Raw genomic sequence first — 22,888 nt, forward strand, 5'->3', positions numbered from 1 at the left:
ATCTCAATTGGGCAATGTACTTCTCCAAAGATATACAAATGGCTAATAAGCACATGATGTTCAACATTATTATTCATCAGGGAAATGCAAATCATATCTACAATGAGATACCACTTCATACCCACTAGAATGGCTAGAATCAGAAAGTCAGAAAACAAGTGTTAGTGAGGATGTGGAAGAATCAGAACCTTAATACAATACTAATGAGAATGTAAACTGGTGTAGCTGCTTTGTGAAAAACAGTCTGGCAGTTCTCAAATGACTTAATATAAAATTACCATACGACCCAGCAATTCCACTCCTAGATATATATGCAAGAGAAATGAAAACACGTTCACACTGAAACTTGTAAATAAATGTTTATCACTGCATTATCCATAATAGCCAAAAGGTACTGCAATTCTTTTTGAGGTGATGAAAATGTTTAAAACTGACTATGGCAATGGTTGTACTTACCTGTTAATATAGCAAAAAAACATGTAGTTGTACAATTCTAATGGAAGAATTGTATGGCATGTGAATTACATGACAATAAAGCTGCTTCTTATTTAAAAAAAAAAAAAAAGCTGTATTTTACAGCTCCCCTTACATGAGTGGCCGCAATATAAGTTCTGACCAATGGCATATGAGAAGAAGTCATGTACAATACAACAGCTTAATATATATCCTAATATATTTAATTGACCTTGTACCTTATAATGCCATAAAACATACCTTTTTAAAGTATAGAAATCATACAATGTCTACTCTCAGAGGACAATGAAATTAAACTAGAAATCAACAGAAAGATAACTGGAAATTCTCAAAATACGTGATTATTAAACAACACATTTCTAAATAACACATAGCTCAAAAAAGAAATCTAAAGAGAAATTCTACAATATTTTTAACTACATAAAAATAAAACCACAACTTATTAAAATCTGTTGTATGCAGTGAAAGCAGTGTTTAGAGGGAAACTCACAGCATTCACTGCATATACTAGAAAAAAAGAAAGATCTAAAATCGCCAATCTAAGTTTCTACCTTAGGAAATTAGAAAAAGAAGAGATAATTAAATCCAAATTAAGAAGAAAAGAAATAAGAACTAGAGTAGAAATTGATGAAATTGAAAACAGGAGATCAATAGAGAAAAATCAATAAGACCAAAAGCTAGTTATTTGAAAAGATCAATAACATTAGTATGCCTCTATGCCAGGCTAACTAAGAAAAAAGGAGAGAGGACACAAATGACTAATATCAGAAATGAAAGAGAAGACATCACTGCAGGTTCCATGCACACAAAAAAGGATAATGAAAGAATACTAAGAACAATTCTATGTCCACAATTTTGATAACCTAGATGAAATGGGTGAATTCCTAGAAATACACAATCTTCCAAAACTCACACAAGAAAAACCAGACAATCTGAATAGGCCTATTACCTATTAAAGAAATCGAATCAATAATTAATAACCTTCCAAAACAGAAAGCACCAGGCCCAGACAGTACGACTGGTGAATTCTACCAAACATTTAAGGAAGAAATTATACCAATACTCTACAATCTTTTTCCAAGGAATGAAGCAGAGGGAATACTTCCTCATTCCATGAGGTCAGTACTACCCTAATACCAAAACCAGACAAAGAAATTGCAAGAAAATAAAACTAGAAAGCAAAATCTCTCATGAACATACATGTAAAAATCCTCAACAAAATACTTGCAAATCAAATCTAAAAAAAGTATAAAAAGAATTATACACCATAACCAACTGGGATTTAACCCAGGTATGCAAGGCTAGTTCAGCATTCAAAAAATCAACTAATGTAATCCTTCATATCAACAGGCTAAAAAAGAAAAATTACATGGTCATATCAATAGATGTATAAAATGTGTTTGATAAAATCCAACAGGCATTTATGATAAAAACTCAGTAAAACAGAAACAAGAGAACTTTCTCAATTTAATAAAGACTATAACAGCCCTACAGCTGTCATAATTAATGTTGAGAAACTTGAAGCTTTCCCCCTAAGATCAGGTACAAGGCAAGGATGTTCCCTCTCTCCACTCACTCCTCTTCAGCACTGCACTGGAAGAAGTTCTTGCTAATGCAATAAGACAAGAAAAGAGATAAAAGGTACACAGATTGGGAAGGAGGACATAAAACTGTCTTTGTTCACAGATGGCACAATCATATTGTTAGAAAATCCAAAAATAACCTCCTGGAACTAATAAGTGATTATACTATAGTAAGGCTGCAGGATATTAGGTTAATGTATAAAAGTAAATTGTTTTCCTCTATATCAACAATAAACAAGTAGAGTTTGAAATTAAAAACACAGTACCATTTACATTAGCATCCAAAACTGAAATACTCAGGTATAAATCTAATAAATGTGAATAAGAACTCTATGAGGAAAACTACAAAACTTTGATGAATGAAATCAAAGAAGATCTAAATAAATGGAGAGATATCCCATATTCATGGATAGAAAGATCCAATACTGTCAAGATGTCATTTCTTCCCTATTTGATCTATATATTCAATGTAATTCCAATCAAAAACCCAGCAAGTTATTTTGTCAGTATCAACAAATTGATTCTAAGGTTTATATGGAGAGGCAAAAGAGCCAGAATAGGAAACATAGTATTGAAAGAGAAGAACAAAATTGGAAGACTGATGCTATCCAGCTTAAAGACAGTAATCAAGACAGTGTGATACGGTAAAAGAACAAAGAGATCAATGAACAGAATAGACAATCCATAAAGAGACCGCCATAAATGTAGTCAGCTGATCTTTGACAAAGGAGCAAAGGTAATACAATGGAATATACAAAGGCAAAGATAGTCTTTTTCACAATGATGCTGAAACAATGGGACATCCATATGCAAAATAGCAGCTTTGGGTTTCCCTGGTGGCGCAGTGGTTGAGAGTCCACCTGCCAATTCAGGGCACACGGGTTCGTGCCCTGGTTAGGGAAGATCCCACATGCCGAGGAGCGGCTGGGCCCGTGAACCATGGCCGCTGAGCCTGTGCATCAGGAGCCTGTGCTCCGCAACGGGAGAGGCCACAACAGTGAGAGGCCCGCGTACTGCAAAAAAACCCCACAAAACCCAAAAAACAATAGCAGCTTTATTCATAACTGTCAAAACTTCGAAGCAACCGTGACGTCTTGCAGTAGGTGGGTGAGTAGATAAACTGTGGTATGTACAGACAGTGAAATATCATTCAGTGCTAAAAGGAAATAAGCTATCAAGCCTTAAAAAGACGTGAGGGAAGCTTAAATGCATAATACAAAGTGAAAGAAGTCAATCTGAAAAGGTTACAGACTGTATGATTCCAATTATTCGACATTCTGGAAAAGACATAAATATAGAGACAAGAAAAAGATCAGTGGTTGTCAGGGATGGCAGGGACTGTCGGGGGGAGGGCGGATTAATAGGCAGATCACAGAGGATTTTTACAGCAGTGAAAATACTTTGTATATTACAATGATGAATACATGGCATTATACATTTGTTCAAACCCATAGAATGTACAACACCAAGAGTGAACCCTAAGGTACCTATGCACCTGGGGTGATTTTGATGTGTCAATGTAGGCTCATCCTTTGTAAAAAATGTACTATTCTGGTGAGTGTTGCTGATACTGGGGGAGGGTATATGTGTGCAGGCAGAGGACATATGGGAAATCTCTGTACCTTCCTCTCAATTTTGTTGTAAACCTTAAACTAGTCTAAAAAAAAGGCTTTAAAATTTTTTCTAATTATTCTGAAATGACTTCTAACTGATTTATATCAGAATAATCAATCTTTCTTGAGGAGAAAGTATATCTGGAGAAAAAAGGACACTCTCTGATTGTCAGAAAATGAGAGTCTTAGAAAATTATGTCAATTTATTTGAAGGGCAAAGTGGAAAATATAAATTACTTAAGTATACAATTATCTTATTTATTTAACATCTACTGACTGACAATATGGTGCTAGACTAGGCTGTGCATAACCAAGAGTTGTGAGCTAAATTAATAGCTACTGTATTTAGCCACTACGTTTTGGAGTGCTTTGTTATGCAGCATTACACTGGCACAAAAAATTTTTTTCTTAATGTTCTAAATGTAGTGTGTGCTACAATAACATACATGAAATAAAAACTGGAATAAATCACAATTTTAGTGAAACATTAAAAATTAAATTTATGGTAATTTTTATTTTGGTGCATGTTTGTGCTAAATTAGCATATCCTAAAAAATGTGTTTTGTCTTTATTTTTGTCAGAACTTACCAAAACTATGAATGCAGCATATATTCAAATGCCTGTTAATATACTTCCCAGTCAACAGAACCCTTATATTATACCATAATAGTCAAGTTTTGCTCTTTTTTCAAAGGTAAAGCATTAGGTGCTTACAGAATCTTTTTTTATATTTTCTAATTGTTACAGTATAACACAACTCAAAGAGATTAAGGATAGAACAGTATTATTGTGAATTTAATGATTTTTTAAATAATTTCAGCATATTTATGGCCTAGTGGATTCAGAATTAGAGCCACACCTGCCAGGGAGCATTTTCTCTAAATATTTATACCAAAAATACATATAAATTTATATACTATTAACTCTTTACCACTTTTCATGTTATCCTTCAAAATATGGGAGAAAATAGAAAAGTACCTTTAATCTTGCTTCGTAGATATTTTAAGATTTCTTGGGTTCCTTTCTGAAAATGTGGGGAGAAAGACATATTCACCAAGACATACATTGCAGTTTTATAGATCAACGTGTATGTTTCAATATAAAATTTAAAAACCAGCACTGAATTCTAAATATGCTTACATTTATAATTTCTCTTCGAATCGTTCTCAAAGGATTTCCTTCTAGTGCCAGGAATTTCAAATGAAGTTCTCCCAATGAACAGGGCAGACTACAAAAGATTAAATTGATTTCAAGGAAGACATTAAGGGTAAGTATAATTCAACCAGATTATAAGTAGATTATAAAACTAACATATGACAAACTATACACCATAAAATAGTGTCAAAGAAAGCCTAAGTAATTTAGACCTAAAATATTTCCTCTCAAAATAGACGCCAAACATGTTTAAAAAGAAAAAAAAGAGAGAGATTTGTTTCGATACTATCATATTGTGATTACTAAAAAAAGAATGTGAGCTATAAAACATTTGCTAAATTGTATCCAGTGTCAAAAAGTAAATGTAAGCAAATAAAATATTTCCTAATTGAAAAAAATGAGAAAGAATAATTTTCAATTGCATAATTCATATTTTCATTCAGTAAGGAAAGTAATTTTTATCTTTGGTACACAAAAAGATAACCAGTTTATACACGTAAATATTAAATCTCAAAATCTATTAAGCATCTATAATATACTAGGCATTGGTATAGGGATTTCAAGAACTTTCCCTTAAAAAATTTTTAGTTGAACAAAGGAAAAGGACACATGTATGGCTAACCAAAATACAGGAATTATCTTATGTTGCTGGTGAGCATATAAAATAGCACAGCCACTCTAGAAAGTGGAGTTTTTTCAAGTTAAACATACACTCACCATACAACTAAGCAATCCCACTCCGACATATTTACCCAGGAAAAATGAAAATAATGTCCAACCAAAGACCTACATGAATATTCACAATAGTCAGAAAATTGAAAGTAATCCAAACATCCATCAACTAACTAGTGAAGAGATGAATAAATTGTGGTATATCTGTATAATGAAATAACACTCAGCAATAAAAATGAATAAACTATTGATACACAAAATCACATGAATGAATCACAAAAGCTTTATACTACAAGAAAAAAGACAGACACAAAAACTATATGCTATGATTTCATTTATATGATATTTTTAAAAGGCATAACTACAGTGACAGAGCACATCACTGGTTGCTAGGGGTTGGGGATATGAAAAGGGGATTGACTGCAAAGGGTGCGAGGAGAATTTAGGGAAACAGAAATGTTCTTCATGACTGTAACAATGGTTATACAATTACATACATTTGTCAAAAATCATCAAATTGTATATTTTAATTGGTAGATTTTACTGTATGTAGATTATACATCAACAAATGAATATATTTATATATATATATATATATATATATATATATATGTAATAAGGCAAGTGAAGTTGCTCTGAGAGTACAGAAGTAGAAATTAGCAAGGGGAGTAGAGGGAGAAGGGAATAGCAAAGCCTGGATTTGGGCTTAAAAAGAATGGAATTCCATCAGGCAGTCAGGCAGGAAAAGGGCATTCTAAGGTAAAGAAAATGAAGAAAAAGTCAGTACATTTGCAGTTCAGTGTTGTCAGAGTAGGATACCTGTGGGAGTGAAAGATGACAAAGAGAATGAATGAAGTCCGACTGTGAGATGTACTTGGCTGTTACACTAAAAATTCTGGACGTTATCTTTCAAGACAGTGATTCCCAACTGCTGGATGGAAAACCAGATGCATCAAAATCTCCTAGGAATTTTTAAAAATAAAACCCAAAACAATTCTAAGGTTCCATTGTTAAAAATTCTGATTCATTGTTGCCTCAGTATCTGCATTTTTTCTTAAAGCTTCTCATGGGGTTCTGATACATAGCCATATTTGGGAAACAGTGCTGTAAGAATGGAGAATCATCAAAGTTTTTTAGTAGAAGAACAACCTGATAATTTGTACTTTATAAAAATTACTCTGGTAGCATTGCAAGGAATCAATATTTTAGTTAGAGGAGATTTTGAAGGGGTAAAAAATGCATAGAATGGTCTAATATCTAGGAAGTATGAGATCAGATGAAAGGAAGGAAAATACTTATAAGTTTCATTATGTTCTAGGCCCTGTGATATATACACACTTTATATCCAGAGCTCTGGAGAAAGAGAAACATATATATCAGAAATATTTGTACCCATTACTCTATTTATTTAATATTATTTGTCATTGTTTTGGTTTTAAATATTTGCTTTCTGCTGCTTTCACGTAGTAGCCAAAATAAGACCATTATGGGGAAAAATGTATGTGTCAATACTTATGAGGCAAGCAATTATTTCATTCATTAGTTATAAGTACTTTTAGGAATATCCAGGTCACTTATTAATTCTGTCATAAAGAGAAGTGAGTGGAAAGAATGGTCACTGTCCAAGCATTCAAATCTATGGTCAAGATGTACCATATGGGGCTTCCCTGGTGGCGCAGTGGTTAAGAATCCGCCTGCCAATGCAGGGGAGATGGGTTCAAGCCCTGGTCCAGGAAGATCCCACATGCACATGCCATGGAGCAACTAAGCCAATGCACCACAACTACTGAGCCTGCACTCTAGAACCTGCGAGCCACAATTATTGAAGCCCACACGCCTAGAGCCCATGCTCCACAACAAGAGACACCACCGCAATGAGAAGCCCACGCACTGCAACCAAGAGTAGCCCCCACTCACCGCAACTAGAGAAAAGCCCGCACACAGAAACGAAGACCCAATGCAGCCAGAAACAATAAATAAAATAAAATAAAAAGATGTACCATATGCCATATGTACATTGTGAAAACAATTTTGATTTTTAAAAAGTTATTGAAATATACACATAGAAGAAAGTCTACCTTGCTTAACCTTTCTCCTTCTGTGAAGAGCGAACCATGTGTCTGACATCCAAACATAAAACTTCAGACACCTAACTGGCATACAATCCTAGGTGAGTCTGAGTCTTTTTTTAATGTATCTGTAAAATAATTCCATCTCTAAATATTATGACTTTATAACTCCTTATGATTCTTTGCTCACTACCCTCTTCCTCTGCAGCTCCAACACAATCAATTGCTAAATACTACTTATTCTAACTCATCACACCTTTCACATCTTTCCTCTTCTTTCCATTCCCATTGTCACTACAGTTTAGGCCCTTATTACATAAGAGAGAAATCTACAAAGTTGTCAACTCAGTAAATTGGATATATCAAGTGCTCCCTAGTGACCATTATTAGATTAATAGAATTTTTTAGAATTCCCATCTACAAAACCACTCCTATCCAAAGTATCTGACCCACTATCACCAATTTATTTTTAATGAGATTACAATCAAGTTGGTTTTGTTCTTAATCTCCCCACCTCTTAATTAATGAAAACTGGCTCTTCACAGGCATTTTAAGGACCTCTTTCACATGGCCTCAACTTATCTTTCAAGACCTAAATTCTCACAATCTCCTTTCGTGCACCCTACCATCTCAACTCGATTCCTTGCTGTTCTTTCTATACATACTTACAATTTATTTTCTAAACTTTCAGAGCTTTGTTTGTGCAGTTTCCTCCAGCCAAATGACCACCTTATGCATGCACTTGAAAATAGTGGTCATCCTTCAGAGATCACATGATAGGACTATAATGAGGCATGACCCTGTGAGTACATTTAAATTTTGTGCTCTAGGCAATTAACTTGCTTCACCCTGGTCCCAGTTCTATAATATCATCTAAAAATTTTACTTCTTCCACAAAGTCTGCCCTGATTCTTCTCAATAAATTGTGATTCCTGTATCTCCTTTAAACCCCCAAAGTATTTCGTATCTCTCCCACGGCTTTACGTCATTTAACAAATTCAACAAATATTTATCAGGCAGCTTCTATGTACCCAGGCACTGATCTAGGAGTTATTCGTAGAGTTTGTGTCCCAGCGAGTTGGAGTAACTGATTCCATTAGCATATTAAGCTTGCTGCCAAGAACAAAATCTTTGTAGGTCTACACATGATACCTACTCAAAAAACAGTTATTGAATTTGATTTACAAAAGAGATCTCTACATGCTTTTGTAACTTATGAATTACAACCAAATACAGACATGATTTCTTATTCATTCCATCTTTAAACTTACCTACTAATATCATTGTTGCTTAGGTCAAGCCTTTCCAAAGATTGCAGGAGTGTAATTTCATCTGGAACAGATTTTAACTTGTTATCTCGCAGGTCTAGCACAAGGATAGAATTCAGATGCTTAAGGTGTTCTGCCCCTAACATTTCAATCTGGTTTTCACCTACATGTAATTCCTACAAAAGCAAAGATCAATCATGTGTATTTCTGTATTCAACTTTATACTAGATAATGAAAATAAAATTGAAATCTTGATTTCAAATCATTGAAAAATACATGGAAAATTTTCTAATTACTAAGATGCTTAAATTTTTAATTATATTTAAGTAATCTTACAGTTAAAGAAAAATGACAAAAAGGAAAATTTTCAAAAATTTCCTAGTAATTTAAAAATTAATTAAAGGTTTAAACTGGAAGAAAGTTCAAAGTTTATAAAACCAAAGCAGAGAAATGATTTAGTAGTTACATTTATAGAATTAATAAAAACACAAATCCAAGAACTATACTGATAAAAAATTAAAGTTTTAAAACAAATCAGTACAAATTTAAAAAGTTATTTATATTATAATAAATGTTTGTTACTCAACATTTTTATTAGTGATTATTATATATACTGATTTCTCACTAGCAGAATCTAAGATTGTCAGATAATTAATCTTATTAAATGATAACTTTTTCAGTTATTTATATCATTGTCACCATTCTGTTTAAAAGTAACTCTTGTTTATGTGCGAAAGATTTTAAGTTTAATTAGGTCTCATATGTTTATTTTTGTTTTATTTTCATTACTCTAGAGGGTGGGTCAAAAAAGATCTTTTTGTGATTTATGTCAAAGAGTGTTTTGCCTATTTTTTCCTCCAAGAGTTTTATAGTGTTCAGTCTTACATTTAGGTCTTTAATTCATTTTGAGTTTATTTTTGTGTATGATGTTAAACTTAAAAGCTTTTGCACAGCAAAGGAAACAATAAATAAGACGAAAAGACAACCCTCAGAAAGGGAGAAAGTATTTGCAAACAAAGCAACTGACAAAGGATTAATCTCCAAAATATACAAACAGCTCATGCAGCTCAATATTAAAAAAACAAACAACCTAATCAAAGAATGGGCGGAAGACCTAAATAGACGCTTCTCCAAAGAAGACATACAGATAGATGGCCAAGAGGCACATGAAAAGATGCTCAACGTCACTAATTATTAGAGAAATGCAAATCAAAACTACAATGAGGTATCATCTCACGCGGGTCAGAATGGCGATCATCAAAAAAAATCTACAAACAATAAACGCTGGAGAGGATGTGGTGAAAAGGGAACCCTCTTGCACTGTTGGTGGGAATGTAAATTGATACAGCCACTATGGAGAACAGTATGGAGAGATTCCTTAAAAAACTAAAAATTGAACTACTATATGACCCAGCAATCCCACTACTGGGCATATACCCTGAGAAAACCATAATTCAAAAAGACACATGTACCCCAATATCCACTGCAGCACTATTTACAATAGCCAGGACATGGAAGCAACCTAAATGTCCATCAACAGATGAATGGATAAAGAAGATGTGGTACATATATACAATGGAATATTACTCAGCCATAAAAAGGAATGAAACTGAGTTATTTGTAGTGAGGTGGATGAACCTAGAGTCTGTCATACAGAGTGAAGTAAGTCAAGAAGAAAAAAACAAGTATTGTATATTAACGCATGTGTGTGGAATCTAGAAAAATGGTAGAGATGAACCTATTTGCAGGGCAGGAATAGAGACGCAGACATAGAAAATGGACGTGTGGACAGAGGGGGATGGGGGGACAAATTGGGATATTAGTATTGACATATACACAGTACCATGTGTAAAACTGATAGCTAGTGGGAACCTGCTGTATAGCACAGGGAGCTCAGCTTGGTGCTCTGTGATGACCTAGATGGGTGTGACGGGGTGGGGGGGCTGGGAGAGAGGTCCAAGAGGGAGCAGATATATGCACACATATAGCTGACTCACTTCGCTGTACAGCAGAAAGGAACACAACATTGTAAAGCAACTATACTCAGAAAAACAAACAAAAAACAAAACAAACTCAACACTAGTGCATAAAAGTATACATACAGAAAAGCAAAGCATAGCAAATTTAAATACAATGTTAATGCTATATACTTAATACCAAAAAAAGTAATTAATTTTAAACAGACTTTATGATGAGGTAAACATGAGCTGGCAACTTATAGAATTAGATACGTATTCATTCCTGGTATTCCAGGTTTCCTGCACTATGGTCCCAACTTACTCTGTAAGCCTCATCATCTACTACTTCTCCAGTTATAAACTACTCTGCAGATGAAATGGACAAATTCTTATTTTTAAAATTGATTACTGCTTTTTTTTAAAAAAATCTATTATTAACAATACCATTAATATATTTAGTCATTAAAATTCTGAAAAACAGGAATACAGGAAAAAATAACACATAACTAATACATATTCTCAATGTAAAATACATTTAAAATTTCATTTTCAGGATTAACTTTCAGAAAATGTATAGGTATTTAATAATCAACTAAATAGTACCTTTAATAATTTACAAGAAGAAAATTCCGGTAGAAAACGTAATTTATTCCTCCGCAAATAAAGCAATTCTAGTGATTCCATGCTAGCCAATTCAGAAGGTATAGTTTCCAAGAGATTTGAATTACAATCCAAATGCTTTAATCCTGTAATATATATTTAGTGAAACACAAAGATATTTTAATAGAGAAAAAATACTGGTTTATAATTGTATATACATTCAAAGAATGTGTAAGTAATCATGAGGACTTACAAACCTGTGATGTTCTATACGCTATAATAATCAAGAATCCTAGAATACCATTGAATTACATAAATGTAAACTAAAAATGTTTTTATTTAGTTATAATTAAAGAGAAACAATGATATTAAAATCAATGTTTAATAATAGTTCAGGTCATCTTTGTAAAGATTTAAAAAACAAAGTACTCTAGTACTCCTTTAAAGTATGCTAAAATATATAAACTATATACTATGAGATTATTTCCCTCAGTAATTATACATCTTTAAAAAGAAAAAGTTTAAGGTAAACATACAAGCATACTACTCGTATGAAAGAATGTCAAGTAACTCTGGCCAGTGGTAGCTTAGACACATTTGTATTTAAAATAGGCAACTGATGTTCTGTCAAAAACCCATGGATTTCTATGTATTCCCTCTTATTCTTTCATCTACTCATACTGCCTCTCTCCCTGTCTTCTTTTCTTCCTTTCTTCTTCTAATTTTTTTTAAGTTACATTCTTTTGCTAACACCTTAGCTAACACTCTTGATAAGAAGGTATAAGATAGCTCAAGAAGAATGTTCTCACTTGCAGCATCTCTCTCACCTCCTGGATCTTTCTTAAAAGGCAGAACAGAAAACAAAAATGGAAAAAAAGTAAAGGTCTTCTTTCTCTTAAGACTTTAATAAGCAGTTTTCTCCCTAATCCATACTACAGATTCTTCCACTTACAATGGCCACCATGTATTTTCCACTATATATTCTCAACCCTATAGTTTGAATAGACAATATGCATTTTACAACTTTTTTTCCCTGTACTTTGAGCCTGTCAATTTTAACATAATTCAAGACTGAATTGATGTACTGCCTTAGACTACTTCTTTCATTGTTTAAAGACGTTAACTGCTTTCCAAAACAAATTTAATAGTACTACTTTCAACTTATAATAATTTATGTATTATTTGGCTAGATCACTGAGAAAAATGTCACAATCTGATCTACCCTAGATCCAATAAATTCTATAAAGCAAGTTTGTTTTAAATTTAGAAACTAGCTTTCACAAGTGTTTCCATCTAAGAGCGTGATTGAGAATAGAAGCAGTACATAGAAGAAAGGGAGGTGGATGGACTCTGTCCTACAGAGTGAAGTAAGTCAGAAAGATAAAAACAAATACTGTATGCTAACGCATATATATGGAATCTAAAAAAAAAAAAAAATTGGTTCTGATGAACCTAGTTGCAGGGCAGGAATAAAGACATAGACATAGAGAATGGACTTGAGGACACGGGGTGGGAGGGGGAAGCTGGGGTGAAGTGAGAGTAGCATCGACTTATATACACTACCAAATGTAAAATAGTTAGCTGGTGGGAAGCAGTAGCATGGCACAGGGAGATCAGCTTCGTGCTCTGCGATGACCTAGAGGGGTGGAATAGGGAGGATGGGAGGGAGGGGATATGGGGACATATGTATGCATATGGCTGATTCACTTTGGTGTACAACAGAAACTAACACAGTATTGTGAAGCAATTATACTCCAGTAAAGATCTATTTTAAAAAAATAGATTGTTTATATATGTATAACTGAATCACTTTGCTGTACAGCAGAAATTAACACAACATTGTAAATCAATGATACTTCAATAAAAAATTTAAAAATATGAATAGTAAAAGTGAAAAAGAGCAATGGGGATGGAGTAAGAAGATGCAAACGCTGGCTCTACAATTTACTACATAATTTCTAAGCCTAGGTTTCTGAATCTTTTTTTTTTCTGAATCTTTAAAATGTAAATAATATGCATCCATACTAACTTGTAGAACTATTGTGGCAGCAAAATAATATATTTAAAAGTATTCTGAGTTACAAAGAACCATGCAAATGTTAGATACTGTTCTTGGAATCTCATCATGAATAGTGAAATAATAACTAAATGTCCTACTGGTGATAGCTTAAAAGTAGCATTGTCATGGCTGAAGGACAGAAAGCATCTGAGCATAATTATATAGTATATTAGAAAAACTGCTGTAAGTTCAAAGTATTTTTCTATTGACTTCAATATTTGCTTCTCTCTCTCAATATTTCTACTCAATTTGTGAAAAAAAATGCTTACATATGCACTCCAGATATCATATTTTATGTTTAGCTCTACTTTCTGATACCTTTATTGAAAATGGCGAAGGCAAGCAGAGTCAACTACTGGTATCACAACTAAAGGCTCCCCTGAAATGTCAATTCAATTTATGGCAGATTTAATTTATGCATTCCTGTTATAAATTACAAATAACCATTAATCTAAAGTAAAACAGCAGTGATCATTTTGTAATGTATAAAAATATCACTATCTTATACACCTGAAATAATATAATATTGTTAGTCAATTATACATTAATTTTTTAAAAAGTCAAACAGCACAATTGTACAAGTTCACTGCAAAATAATCTGTAATCAACTGTACGAAATCACATCTATGACTTCCTCCACAAAAGGGAGGTTTAAAAAAATGAAAAGGCTCATATATGATTAGCAAAAAAGAGTAGTAAGGTCTATAGCTGACACAGTGTGGTCATCAACTAAGAAATAATAATAGTTTGCCTTTAGACAAAAAAAAAAAAAATCACTATGAAGATTTTGGACTCTAAATCAAGAATTCTAACATGATTAAGTATACTTACTTAAAAGGTACTGAAACGTACCTTCAGTTTTTTTATTCCCTTAATATTAGTTCTACAATACACCAAATATAATGGTTCAATGGTAAACTTTAATGGAACCACTAAATTTTAACTTTTTTTTTAAAAAGAATTGACAATTTGGGCAAAACTAGACTATCTCTTGACATTATTACTTATGGACCTCAAGGAGGATACAGTAATAATATAACCATGTATCATCGGTGGCATCACCTAGGAAAGGGGAATGACCTCTTCGTAAATGTTGAATAAAATGAATGAAGAGATAGAATAGCTCAAAACTTTAATCAATTTCTCAGGTATACAATATTACCACAATTTATAATCTTATTTTCTTTTTCTCCTTTTGATATGCCAAAGTATTGTTTTGGCAGTAATTCTTTTTTTTTTATTGTTTTGTTTTATTATTTATTTATTTATGTATTTATTTAGGCTGCACCGAGTCTTAGTTGTGGCACACAGGATCTTAGTTGTGGCATGCAGACTCTTAGTTGCAGCATGCGGACTTCTTAGTTGCGGCATGTGAACTCTTAGTTGCGGCATGCATGCGGGATCTAGGTCCCCCACCAGGGATTGAACCCGGGCCCCCTGCATTGGGAGCACAGAGTCTTACCCACTGAACCGTCAGGGAAGTCCCCTGGTGGTAATTCTTTACAAAGTTGCTAGACTACAATGGCCTGGAGAAAATCTGACTAGTTGTTATTGTTTGCATTTACCACCATAAAATCTATTATTTTACTTCTCTGTAACTAACTATAAAAAGAAATATTTTTTTAAATGTAAGTTGCACCAACTTCAAATTTTTTTATTTTTTAAAATAGAGAAGATTTACTTTTCATTCCACTTATTTCTGCAGGCAAACTCTTCAGTTGATTACTGGAAAGATTGAGTTGCAGCAGGCTGGACAGAGATGCAAAACTAGCAGGAACAGTTGTAAGACGATTGTTCGAAAGATCCTTTAAAAAGAGAAAGACAAAGTGAATGAATGAACAAGTAAATAAAAAAAGAAAGGATCCCTAAGGGGAGTTTCAGAATTTTGAGGGCATTGCAACATTAAAAAAACTATTTACAGATGATATGTTTTGTAACTCTCATTCACTGACAATTTCACAGATCATCATTCATTACCTCAATATACTCTGTGGGCCTACTATGTGCCTAATAATGTAGCAGAGAGGAATTAAAATGAATTCTGACTTCAAAAATATTTTACACAAAGGTTTCTGTTAATATTAAGTCATGCTGTACCATGTTATCATGTTTTCAAAAAAAAATCTATTTTTTCATCCAATATTTGTTGAGTACCTATGATAAATCAGGCAAACTGTATGGTTAAATTGTAATATGAAATGAAAAACATCTTTGCAAGAAAGAAAAATTCTTGGAAGGAAAAAAAAGTAAGCTGAAAAAAAATGGCCATTTTAATTTCGGAGGAAAAAAATATTCCCTCTTGGTTCTGCTGACCTCAGCAAGTCTGCTTTAACTAAGTACAGAAGTCTACTCTACTCTCTAGTTTTCACTCATTCAAGCTTGCCTAATTAATCTCTATACCTTGATGTTGCTTTAAGTCTTTGTTTCTGTTTTGTCTTTTATGACAGAATATTTTTTTGAAACTCCCTTTAAAAGACAATGTTATGAATCAGGTATTCTTCTTACAACATTCAAATCAGATATAAGTACTACACCAGCTATCATCAAACTGTTAGGTAAGGCAAGTGGCAACAATGAATAAGAAAAAAATGACTTAGAGGAACTGTTCTCTGAAGACTATGATTTAGTCTAACGTTAAACAACTGTAACTCCAAATAAATTAAGATAGAAAAAGGAAAAATGCTAGATCAGTGTATTTTTTAAAACATACTGTTATTATAATAACATAAAATAACATATTATCATAATCTACAACATCAATATAATAATATACAACCCCAATACTCTAAGGTCTAAGAATCAACAGATTACTAATAAATAAATATTTAGTAATATCAAAAGTTACTGACACTAAATGCAATGTAGTATTCTGGATTGGATCCTGGAACAAAAAAAAAGGACATTAGTGGAAAAACTGGGAAAATATAAAATCTGTAGTTTAGTTAGCAATATTGTACAAATGTTAATTTCTTAGTTTTTACAAATATCCCATAGTTAAGTAAAATGTTCGCCCATTAGGGCTTCCCTGGTGGCGCAGTGGTTGAGAGTCCGCCTGCCGATGCAGGGGACACGGGTTCGTCCCCCGGTCCGGGAAGATCCCACATGCCGCGGAGCGGCTGGGCCCGTGGGCCATGGCTGCTGAGCCTGCGCTCCACAATGGGAGAGGCCACAGCAGTGAGAGGCCCGCATACCGCAAAAAAAAAAAAAAAAAAAAAAAAAAAAAATTTCGCCCATTAAGGTGGGTGAAGGGTATATGGGATCTCTCTGTACTATCTTTACAACTTTTCTGTAAATCTAAAATTATTACAATATCAAAAGCTAAAAATAAAAAAAAGTTTCTGATAAAGAAAAGATTCACAAATTCTTAATAAGTTTTAAAGAACCCAAAACAACAGAATTGCTAATAAATATTTAATTACTGCAGTTAATGACTAAATTAGATACAAAATAAGTACAGTGCATATAAATTAATCATTATTTATGCTAAGTCATTTCTTCATTATTTATTTAGTACCATTGTGTTAAGCAGTTTTTATATAACTTTAAGAAATATTATTGGCTTAAATTATTATAGATCTTATACTTTTAATGTTTTAATATATTGTTGCTCAATTTATGATTTATTTGCTAATGAGTCCTTAAGAACACAGTTCTCAGCTGAAGCATCCTTTCATTATGCAGTGACTATCTGGGAACCCATAAAGAAAGTTTATTAGGTTTCCTTTAAGCTTTCTACTAGGCTTTTGTTTTTTTTTCTTTTTAAATCAATTGCTATCTTTTACCAGCAAATTTTATAAGGAAATCTGATGGCTCCTTCCTTTACCACTCATTTCACCTACCTATGCCTTTTACTTTCCAAACCTTATTTCCAATCTGATCAGATTGAAAAACAAAGAGCTACTGAAGAAATGGTTAAAGAGAGTATGTATTTTGATTTCAAACACTGGTGCAGATGGGTGAAATATCAAGAAAAAATAAGTAAAAGAAGCAATTTTTCCTTGAACAAAAAATAAACTTTAAGGCTAAAATGACTAATGAGTTTTTCAAAACATGTAATTGTGACTAGAACAAGAATGTAACATGAAATAACTATGTGGAGTAGAGATTTATATTAGAACATCTGATCGAATACAACTGAAGTCTTTCAGATAGGATACCTTACAGTAGAGCCTTACTTCTTCCGTGGTAAAGTGGGGGAACAAAAAAAAGGATACACTCTGAAGTCAGATTATTTTATGTTAAATTCCTAAATTCCTTACATATTAGTTATATGACTTTGGATGAGTTACTTTTTTTTTTTTTTTTTTTACAAGTCTTAGTTTCTTATCTGTAATGGGGATAAAACTATCTACTTTGCTATGTGTATAGCAAAGTAATATGTAATCTACTATATGTATAGCAAATATAGTAATATGCTATAGGTATAGCAAAGTGCCTATTGTTTGTATTATTCTTAACAATATGACTAAAATAATATTTGCATTGCTTTATGGTTATCTCTATTTAAGATGTGAAATGGATAGAATAAAAATTTTTACCAAGAAATATGGCCATTTTGAAAAATAGGGTAGAAAAAACAGGCCCTGAAGGCATTATCTGGACACTCAGAGGACAAAAGAGCCATAAGGGCTACAGAGGAGGAAATGAAAATGGAGATAAAAAAGGGAATTGGTATACGCTAAAAACACCTTTCCTCTATTTTACTAAGCCATAAAAGCCTCTGAATAACAAAGTCATCCTCAATGGCTCCTTTCCCAAACTCTATTCCTAAATTAAAATCTAAGGTGATTTCCTTCATAAGAAAAACATAAGAAAATCAAATTTACAATTACTAAGTTAGCATTCTAATTGTAATTCACTGTTTCTGATAATCTAGTCATACAATCAGCTGCCCATGTAACCATGATTTCAATCATACATCCAATTTTTCAGCCTAATAAAAAATCCCACCAGCCCCAAATTATATAAATATTGCAAAATCAAAACTTACTAAATCTTCTAAGTTGGAAAGTTGTTCAAAGCCCCTTGGTATGCAAGTTAGTTCATTATGCTGGAGATATAGGCCCTTCAGGTTTCTTAGATTTGTAATTTCTTCAGGGAGTATTTTCAGATTGTTATGGCTATTGATTGATAAAACAAATGCTGAACAATTTCATGACAACACAATAAATATTTATAAAGGCATTTTTGCTAATCGACTACCTGGGCTCATTAAAAAAAATGAAGTAAGGTTACTAATTTTAAGTACTTACAAACTTTACATCCTAAAAGTACACACCCATTAAAATGACAGTAATCTAAAGTAATCAAATTGAGAGTTTCAAAGAAATAAAGATTTTTAACCAAACATATAATTTGTGAACTTTTGATTGGTTCCTTTTAATCAACTTGATTTTACATATAAATGAAAACATTGGGCTATAATTTTTACACTGCATATGAGGCTTAGAATTTTGACAAAGATGTGCACATACATACACTACAATGAAGTCACATTTTACATGGGGATTAGGTTTCAACGTAGCACTCAAGACAAAAATAGCTATTTCTGTTTGAGGGCCTGGCATGTCCAGATGAATGCAATATGCAACTCCAGTCTTATTTTTCACCAAATAAGGACTGTTACTTGAGGAACTGTTGTTCTCCCTCAAACCAGTTAACTCCAGAAAACTGCAACTTTATCATGCTGTGATAGATAGGTTTATATCTATTTTATAAGCCCCAGTTTTTCAAACTATGTTTTGAACACTTAAACTTTTTCATTTTTTTCTCCTAAATTAAATCTTCCCTAATCCCTTTCCCCCTGTGTATATATAACGTAAAAGGCAGTTATTTTTCTTGAAAGTCTGAGTGTGTACTGAAGGGCAAACAGAGTTAGCTAGGGCCTTAGCCACCTGGCTTCCCATGTACCTATCAGTGAGTACCAGACGCATACCCATGGAATTCCAGGAGTCCTCAGAAAAGTTTAAAAACTACTGATATCGAAAACATAAAATTTTCCTCATTATAACCACTAAAAATTATTTCATAAAAATAAAAAGTATTTAAAAAAAAATCAACTGGCCTTAAATTTGTAAAACCAGAAAACATGCAGGCAATTCTAAAACAAAATAATCTGAGAAATAAAACTTAAAATTATTATTCTGCTTAATCACTTTCTGAGATAATACAAAACATTTTTTACATGCTAGAAAAAGTATTTGAAAAAATTTTTAAAGAATGTTAGATTTACACCCTTATACTAGCAATACTGAAATAAGTTTAAATTTTACCTGACATTAAGTTTCTGAAGATTTTCTAATTCTCTTATAGCAGAAGGAAGGGATGTCAGCTGATTATCATGTATCTAAAAGTTATTAAAAGACACAGTCAATATCTTAGTCTTACAATTAACCATGAGCTTTGCTATTGTACAATATTCTCTGATGACAGTCTCGTTATTCTAGCTCAAAAGCATAGCTGGGCTATTGGTAATTTGTTTTGAGTATAGAAAAGAAAAAGGAGTTTGAAATTGACCAAACTGCTGCTAATAAATCATGAAGTGATAAGAGATCAATTTTAAAATACTACAGTTAAAAAAAAAAAACAAAAAACTTCCCCTCACTGAGTGGAACTTCAATCTCAAATGAGAGATGACAAGGTCAGAAACTAACAGCCCTCTGATCGTATGATTAATGTCAACGTTTACAAAAAATAAATGAGGGAGACTTCTCTCATGTTCTTACAGAATCATATGCTTTTAAGGTACAAGGAACCTTTAAGAGAACACTTATGCCAATTCATTCATTTAACAAATGAAGAATATAAAAACTTCTCTAGAAATCTGACTACATCTAACTTTTTCAGACATGAAATGGAAGATTTTTGATGATCCTAAGTAAAGTATATCAGAAGTCTGCAGATTATGAAATAAACTACTCATGACATGGCAACTAGGGATTAAAAACATAGTCCCTGGGCTTCCCTGGTGGCGCAGTGGTTGAGAGTCCGCCTGCCGATGCTAGGGGACGCGGGTTCGTGCCCCGGTCTGGGAGGATCCCACGTGCCGCGGAGCGGCTGGGTCTGTGGGCCGTGGCCGCTGAGCCTGCGCGTCTGGAGCCTGTGCTCCGCAACGGGAGAGGCCACATCAGTGAGAGGCCCGCGTACCACAAAAAAACAAAAAACAAAAAACAAAAAAAAAAAACAACATAGTCCCTGAATAAACACACAAAAATTTAAGCCCAATAATTCAAGTCAGTATTGGAGATAAGTTACCAAAAAAAACCCCCAAAGTAACAAAAAAAAACCCAAAAAACAAAACAATATTAAATACTTGCTTTAACACCGACAATAATAATGATGATAAAAATAATAGCAATAGGGCTTCCCTGGTGGCGCAGTGGTTGGGAGTCCACCTGCCAATGCAGGGGACACGGGTTAGTGCCCCGGTCCGGGAAGATCCCACATGCCACGGAGCAGCTGGGCCCGTGAGCCATGGCCGCTGAGCCTGCGCGTCCGCAGCCTCCGCAACGGGAGAGGCCACAACAGTGAGAAGCCCGCTTACCGCAGGAAAAAATATATATATATATAATAATAGCAATTAAGAAAAAGACGAGCAGCAGCAACCACTTGTTAAATACCAATTCTGTCTGTATGCATTAACTCATTTAATTCAACGAACAATTTTTAAAAACAGGTAGTAGTACCAGTCTCGGTTTATAAACGTGGAAACTGAAGCACAAAGAGGTAACCTTCCCGAGATCACACAGCTATCAAGTGGCAGAGTCAAAATTTGAAGCCTGATGTTCTGACTCTGCACTCAACCATTATGCTATGCCGAACACAGTAATTTGTTATTCTTCCTTGCACTCTACCGATTGAACATGGGTCTTCTATTACTCAAAGCCTAAATTTAGCTTTAGAGTCTCTTCAGACGAAGATCCATATTTATAATCAGTCAACTTACATCAAGAACAGTCAGTGCAGGAAGGAGTCGGAGGTCATCAGTAAGTGACTGAAGTTTATTGTTTGATATGATTAGTTTGGTCAAATCTGTCTGTTCCCACCATCGCTCAGTAGCACTGAATGAAAGATTCTGATTAGCTTCTTCAGGGATATCCACATTTATTCTCCAAACACACTGAGGCACTATTTCCACCACCACCAAACCAAAAAAAAAAAAAAAAGAAGGGAAAGAGGTGAGATACTAAGTACACATGTTTATAACAGCTATTCTGCTTATCTACTGAAAAGAAGTTTCTGAAACACTAAAAAAACACTTTCAAATAAATCAAACAAATAGCAATGAATTCCAACTACATTACAATGGAAGTTGATTTTATTCCAAAACAGACTATTGGATATGTATTTTTCATATTAGATCTCACTCTTATCTTCATTCAACTATATTTACTATATACATTCCCTGCACAGCACATAGTGGTTAGATATACAAGACAAATAAAGAATGGACTCTACCATTAGGCAACCATAACAGAGAACGTATGGAAATCAACATTTAAACTAACTCATTTATATCTCATAGCAACTCCGTAAGGTAGGTGTTATTCTCACTTTACAGATGAGAAAAATGGGGCACAGAGAATGTATCATTTACCCAGGGTTATATAGCTAAACGGGATTTAAACCCTGGAAAAACTAAATTGTCTTGCTTCTCAGTGAATATTTGTAAGGTATATCTGACTCTGGTAGCTGCTCTCTATTTTATCTGACGTACAATTTTATTTCTTATCCCATCACACAACATTGTATTACTTCTGTTGCAGCATATACAGCAATTCCTTTGACACTGCAAATAAGACTGTTCAAGTTAAACAGAAAGAGTCCAGGTTTATCACTATAACACTTGAAGCTCCAGAAAATATTAACTTGCTCTAGTGCTATAGCAGAACTATTTTAAATAGTCCTTCATTCCTTGATACCAGTAGGACGATATATGGGTATGATCTAGAACTTTAGCTAATATTAATCAAGGCAACCATTGGTTATGCCTTACAGTTACTGACTATCATTTTAAAATGACATTAAATGGAAAGGTGTGGTCAAAGTTTCAAGTTCAGGACACAATCAGATCAAGCAATCCAATACAATGGTTTTACAGAAGCAAAGCAAAGTTCCTGAAATCCATTCACTCAAAAAAAATGAGGTACCTATACTTGTATTAGAATAAATTATAAGATCCCTTTCCTACCCTTCTCTCTGCCTAAGCAATCTGCATTTCTCTACTCTTCTATCAATGAATCCCCAGCAAATGGGAATAAAACAGAATGAAAATCCACCCATGTTTATGCACAGAGGTTTATTTTTAAAGCAAAGCAAAGAAACAAAAGCCACTCTTTCCAACTCTTTGAGTACAAAAGCAGCATAAAATGTATCTTCACTGTTGTTATTATTATTTTGGTGGGTAGATATGGATGACTGAGTGGGAATGAGAAACA

At 33.4% G+C, this 22,888-nt stretch overlaps 1 protein-coding gene across 2 annotated transcripts in view; it reads right to left on the reverse strand.

Moving 5' to 3' along the window:
• Positions 1 to 22,888, reverse strand: part of LRRC40 (leucine rich repeat containing 40) — a 55,887-nt gene that overhangs the window by 14,456 nt on the left and 18,543 nt on the right. For both annotated transcript variants that reach the window (XM_027114044.1, XM_027114045.1), the window contains exons 2-9: positions 21,397 to 21,578; positions 19,724 to 19,797; positions 18,442 to 18,571; positions 15,133 to 15,256; positions 11,396 to 11,538; positions 8,838 to 9,010; positions 4,811 to 4,898; positions 4,649 to 4,694 (exon numbers count right to left, since the gene is read on the reverse strand). In XM_027114044.1, coding sequence (XP_026969845.1) covers positions 4,649 to 4,694; positions 4,811 to 4,898; positions 8,838 to 9,010; positions 11,396 to 11,538; positions 15,133 to 15,256; positions 18,442 to 18,571; positions 19,724 to 19,797; positions 21,397 to 21,578 — 960 coding nt within the window. The remainder of the gene's footprint in view (positions 1 to 4,648; positions 4,695 to 4,810; positions 4,899 to 8,837; positions 9,011 to 11,395; positions 11,539 to 15,132; positions 15,257 to 18,441; positions 18,572 to 19,723; positions 19,798 to 21,396; positions 21,579 to 22,888) is intronic.

Source organism: Aethalodelphis obliquidens, unplaced genomic scaffold (genome assembly GCF_003676395.1).
Source record: "Aethalodelphis obliquidens isolate GAN/ISIS:26980383/991018 unplaced genomic scaffold, ASM367639v1 scaffold13, whole genome shotgun sequence".
Lineage (NCBI taxonomy): Eukaryota > Metazoa > Chordata > Mammalia > Artiodactyla > Delphinidae > Aethalodelphis > Aethalodelphis obliquidens.